Here is a 6,000-nt window from a genome sequence, read left to right as displayed (position 1 = left end):
CTCCCCCATCCTTAAAAAGTCATTACTAAACCCTACCATCCCCTCAAGCTATAGTGCTTTGACTCCTTCCTTTCTTAGCTAAAGCAGAAAAAGCTGTTTACACTTGCTCCTAGTAATTTCTTTCTTCTCTTTTAATCTAGCTTCCAACCTCATTACTCAATTAAAAGCTACTCTCCTTAAAGTTACCAATGATCTCTTAATTGCCAAGTCTTCTGGTATTTTCTCAGTCTTCATCCTTCTTGACCTATCTGCTGCATTTGACACTGTTAATTACCCTCTCATCCTGGATGCTCTCTCCTCTCTGAGTTTTCATGACATTCCCCTATCCTTTCATTCTTTATATTTGTATCCCTAGTGCCTAGCACAGTGCTGGGTATATAGTAGCTGCTTAATAAATGCATGTTGATTGGTTTGAAACCTCCAAATCTTTAATAATGATGAACAGACCATGTCTTCTATTGGTACCTTGAACATTTAAAAACAATGGAAACTGGTGGCCATACCAACTTTCCTGCCTGTTTTCAAGGTTCATTATAGGCTGACCTCATACTGGCTTACCAACTTGAGCCTTCCCTTTTCCCCAACACATACCCTCTGCTTCAATAAGGCCCTCCTCCTCATTGATCCCAACATAAGCCATAGTCATTTCTGCTTGTTTAGATTATTTGTCTCTCAAGGAAAACTCCTCCACTGGATTTCACCAGAAAGCAAAAGAGATGCTCAATCCTTCACCAGTTTCATAAGTCTTTATTACACCCTCTCCAGAATGTAACAATGAGATAGCAGGCAGGAAGGTGATGTTCCAAGTTCCTCTGCTAAAGATATTCATGGTAATGTAGTGGAAATAGCACTGGACTGAGAACCAGGAAACTTGAGTTCTACTCCAGGTTCTGCCCAGCACATAGTAGGCATTTAATGAATGCTTGTACACTGATACTTCACCTACCTCAGCCTCAGTTTCTCCCTCTGGAAAATGCAGGTAATGAGACTTAACTGAGATACTTGATAGGAAGGCACTTTTGAAATGATAAAGAACCAGGCAAACGTAAGTGATGATAATTACTATTGCTGAAGAAATACAGCATAAAGGCCTAATTCCTTCCTTGGATCCTTGCCTAGCAATGTAGAGCTTTTTCCAAAATGCTTTCATCTAGTACATCATAAGGAAGGGTGACATTCAGTTTCTGATTTTCCTCCATTGTCTGGCAGATGATTTCATATGCCTTCTTATTTCCTGACCAGCAACGCCGGGCCACCTGTCAATAAGGGTTTCAAAATGAGGTGGATAAGGCTTCAATGTAAAAAAACAAAGAACCCTCTCCCCAAATACATTTCCAGTATAGATTCAAAGACTTATAACACTAAATTTCTTTGGATGGGCACCATGTAAGAAATTTTCAACTATACAAAGTTGTTCCTAGAGTACTGGAGCCATGGTCCCAGACCTTGAACTCTGGGGCTGCTGAGCAGTGATAAGAAGGTAGACATAGGAGAGTGACATGGGACTCATGTCCTCATGCTGAGACCTTTAAAAATATGAAGCTCATAGGCATATAATCGGTTAATTCTTCCCAATCCTAGAGATTGCCCTCCCTTATTGAATATGTGTTCTTTGAGTTGCATCTTAAATTTTTATGACTTCATTTCTTCTCCAGGGAGTCCTTTGATGTATACTGATTTCACCTGGGGGCAAGATCTGATTTATCTCTGGTCTTCTGAGTCTTTTCTCAGGGAGGAGTTTCCAGATAGACGTGGTACATGTTAATGACCATGGAAAGGAAGCATGTAGCTGCACAGATGAATTTTTCCATGGGACCTGACCTCTTCATTTCAAATTTCTCTACTTAAGTCATTGAGTTAAGTGACTTCTATATTTTTATATTTCCCATGTGGCAAGTAACAGTTTCAGGCACACAGTAAACACCCAGTGCTCTCACTTAATGAATGCGTAAACATTTCTCTGATTCTAGTAAAATGGGAGATTATGAAGGGGAAAAGAGGATTTTTTCAAATGCAGAACTTAAAATCAGAACGTGACCTGACTACCTAACAACTTTACCTGAATAATATAATCTATCTACAAACACAAGAGGAAAGGTCTAGAGTTTAGTGACTCCAAAACAGAAGATTATGTTTCTTAACATAGTTGTGGTAGAAGAATAGGCAGGATCAGGTCAGGTTGTAGAGGACATTGAATGTTGGATCAAAGAATGTGGATTTGATTAGTTATTGGGATGCCATTGGAGATTTGGGGGATAATCAAAGTGACATGGTAAAATCTGTGTTTTAAGAAGATTGATTTAGTGGCGGTGTGTGTGTGTGTGTGTGTGTGTGTGTGTGTGTGTGTGTGTGAGAGAGAGAGAGAGAGAGAGAGAGAGAGACAAAGTTGGAAGACAAATTAGAAGGCTAAATTGCCTTTGCCATAGCCCAAGCTATAGGATAGTGGTCTTAGGAAGGAAAAAGGGGACAAGAGCAAGACGTTTGAAGGAAGGATTTAAAGAACATAGTGACTGTTTGGAATGGGGGAATGGAAAGGGAAGAGTCAAAATTTGGGGAACCAAGAAAAGATAATGGTGCCCTTGATAGAATTAAGGGAACAAGGTTTGTTAATCTGCTTACTCCATTGGACACATCCCAACTTAGCATCATTCTAGCTTTCTGTTCAGCTTCTTCAGTTCCATCCAGCACTAGGCCAAATCCTCCATTTATTACTTCACCCCTGAAAAAACAAAAAGCACATGCTCTTTTATGAAATTCACTTATTCATTTTTCCCTGAGGGTACCTTGTATTTTTCTGCTACCTCACCCTCAAGTGCCTTTCTACCTTCTGTCCATCTATTTGAATTCTAGCCGTCCTTCCAGACTCATCACAAATGCCATCTCTCCCATAAAAGTGGTCAGACAAGTCTACCTTTCAGACTGAAATGATCTTGTCCTTCCTCTGATTTTCTACAGCACTTCCTCATGGGATATACTAGAAGAAAGCAGTGAATATGACATCAGAAGACCTAGGTTCAAATTCTGATTTTGATGCTTACTTTTTCTGGGTGATTCTGGGTGAGTCATTTAACTGACCCTTACTTCCCTAATCTATGAGTATAATAGTTCTAGTACTGCTTATTTTACAGAATTGTTTTGAAGATAATATTTTATAAACTTTATAGCAATATGTAAGTATTAGTTATTTTTTATGATCCTATCCCATAGGATCTTATGATCCTATTTTATAATTCTTGTGATACCTATTATGCTCTTGTCTTGAGCCACAATTCAAACCTTTTATTACTATTTTATTTATTTTTTTATTTTTATTCATTAATATTTTTACTATTTACTCTATTACTACTTACTAAGTAGTATATTACTATTTTCTATTTTCCAAAATTTGTATCTTATCTTACCAACTAAATTACAAACTCCTTGACAACAGAGAGCACTTATTCATCTTTGTATACCCCCACACCATAACTCGTACACACCCCTCTCATCCCACCTCCATTCCCTACCACCATCATGACCACATAGCGGAAACTCAATAAAGCTCAATAAATTCTTAGTGTTGATCTTATTACTTTGAGAAACTTGGCACAAAAACTTATCAGGTAAGATTCTCAATAGGATGTGAGAAGATAGTATAGGGAGGAAGAGGTATGAAAAGAGGTTGGAACATTCTTTTAACTGATTTTAGAATGATAGCAGTGAAGACTACAAGATGTTTAGCATCAGAAACTCAAGTTCTGGTTAGGAAAAAAACATGATCCAGTACCAGGGCAAATACTTAGTGCCTTTCGCCATGACTCTTCCATTTTTTAGCGCCTCCTGCCCCATGCCTCAATAATCTCCATCTATTCCACAGTTGCCCTCAGCAAAAACTATAAAGTAGACGTAGCAGGTGCTACACCCTGCATGACTCATCTGCTGCGAGTCTACTGATTGGCTGCTGAGCTGGAATAACTGAGAACCCAAAGGACCTTTGAAAAAAGATAGGATGGAGGCAGCTAGTTGGTGCAGTGGATAGAGCCCTGGCCTTGGAATCTGGAGGACCTGAGTTCAAATCCAGCCTCAGACATTTGACACTTAACTAGCTATGTGACCCTGAGCAAGTCACTTAACCCCGACTACCTCACCAAAAAACAAAAACACAAAATGAGAAAAAAAAAGAGGGGATAACTTCTGGCTTTTCCTGGCTACAGCTTTTAAGATGACAAAATATAATGCCAACAAGGGATGGGAAGAAACAGGGTGCCTCTCTATCCTGGGATCATGATGACCTTGCCCATGTGATATCTAGGCAGGGGAACTTAAGCCACGTGAGCCTGTGTTCTATGAAGTGCCTGGCTGCCTTTGCCTGCCTTTTGGGGTTCCCTCCCCATTAGTAGATCTGAAGTTTTAGCAGATACAAGAGCTAGCTGACAATAGGGGCAGTGTCTACCAGAGCAATTGTAGTTTCAGCTGGAGTAGCAGAACTCAGTTTTTGAAAAGGAAATTGTTGACATTGATCAGAAGTGACCAAAAAGATCAAGCTGGGGGCTGTTTCATCTAGGCAGTGCCTAGTATAGGGGTAAAATGTGAAATGACAATTAGTGGCCTTGTAGGACATGTTTTATGCCCCAGTGAGGCTTAAAATGAGCTTTCTAACTGACTGTGCTAATAGTAATCATTAAGCTACCAAATCCTATTCTGGTCATTCAGTAATGCAAGATATAATGCACTAGTACTAATTACTAAGTAGGAATTAATTGTTGTTATTGTTTGGGCAGCTAGGTGGCACAGTGGATAGAGGGCCCTGCCTGGAGTCAAGGAATCCAGCTGCAGACACTTCCGAGCTGTGTGACCCTGGGCAAGTCACTTAAACCTGTTTGCCTCAGTTTCCTCATCTGTAAAAGGAGCTGGAGAAGGAAATGGCAAACCACTCCAGTATCTTTGCCAAGAAAATACCAAATGGGGTCAAGTAGGAATTAATTACTTGTCCTACACTTAGTTCATATTTGTACATTCAGTATTTTATTCCCCCTTTCCCTTTTGGGAAAATCCTAGACTAGACCCCAAAATATTGAGAAGTCAGGATTCCCATCTCAATGAACCCAGTACACAAACATGTGGTTAGGTTATGGAACAGGTACTGGTACTGTTGCCAGCCCTGCAGCCTCAGCTGAGTGACCACCTCTTGCATATATTAAATAAAGTTTGACCTCAGAGTCAACCACCCTTTTTCCTCATTTTGAGGTAGGTTCTTTACGCTGCTTTTTTAATTCTTAGAACTCTCCAATGAAATTACTTCCTGCTCTCTAATTGCTGTCCCCAGGTAGCACTGCCATTCTGGATTTCTCTTTCTATCTTCATCTGCATGAACACATACCTGTTGTATGTCTCATTCTGTAATAGAGCTGTTCTAAAAACAGCCAGCTAACTAATTCAGACTAAAGTGATAAAGGGTAATTTTTCTTCGTAAGTGCATTTAAAGGAATGATCCTTTAATAGTTTAATTTCAACTGTTAGCAGCTATTAGAGGGAGATATATGATTGAAAGTGGAGACCTGTCCAAATGTTCCTCAATGTTCCTCATCTTACATAAGTGGCTACCTTTTCTGCCTACCCATAAGGCTGGTCCTGGTGCTACTCATATTACATCCTCTTTACCAATAAGGAAGTTACCAGTAACAGATCATTCAGTCAACAAGTATTTATGAATGCCTACTGCATGCCAGGCATTTTGCTAGATTTGCAGTATTCAAGACAAAAACAAAACAGTCTTTGTCCTCATGGAGCTTACAATCCTACAGATGTAAGCTTTTAGGTTTGCAAAGTACTTTCTTCCTGGGTGGCAAAAAGTATATTATTATCCCTGTTTTACAAATGAAGAAGCAGAAATGGAAAGAAGTGAGATGGCTTGGCTGGGATCGCACAGCTAGTAAACATCAGAGCCAGGACTGAAGCTCAGATTTCCAAACTCCAAGCCAATGCTCTTCCAGGGTACCATTTTGTCATTATAAAGGAAAT

The 6,000-nt window shown here is 39.6% G+C and overlaps 1 protein-coding gene across 2 annotated transcripts in view; it reads right to left on the bottom strand.

Moving 5' to 3' along the window:
• Window positions 1–727: 727 nt before the first annotated feature.
• Window positions 728–6,000, bottom strand: part of UROC1 (urocanate hydratase 1) — a 49,303-nt gene continuing 44,030 nt past the window's right edge. The window contains exons 19-20 of one of the 2 annotated variants that reach the window (XM_027863991.1): window positions 2,620–2,719; window positions 728–1,256 (exon numbers count right to left, since the gene is read on the bottom strand). In XM_027863991.1, coding sequence (XP_027719792.1) covers window positions 1,116–1,256; window positions 2,620–2,719 — 241 coding nt within the window. In that variant the 3' untranslated portion in view covers window positions 728–1,115. Of the gene's footprint in view, window positions 1,257–2,619; window positions 2,720–6,000 lie in introns of those variants that run through there. The other variant, XM_027863992.1, reaches the window with a different exon arrangement.

Source organism: Vombatus ursinus, unplaced genomic scaffold (assembly GCF_900497805.2).
Source record: "Vombatus ursinus unplaced genomic scaffold, bare-nosed wombat genome assembly UNPS02014773.1, whole genome shotgun sequence".
NCBI lineage: Eukaryota > Metazoa > Chordata > Mammalia > Diprotodontia > Vombatidae > Vombatus > Vombatus ursinus.
This window is presented reverse-complemented; position numbering and strand designations above follow the sequence as displayed.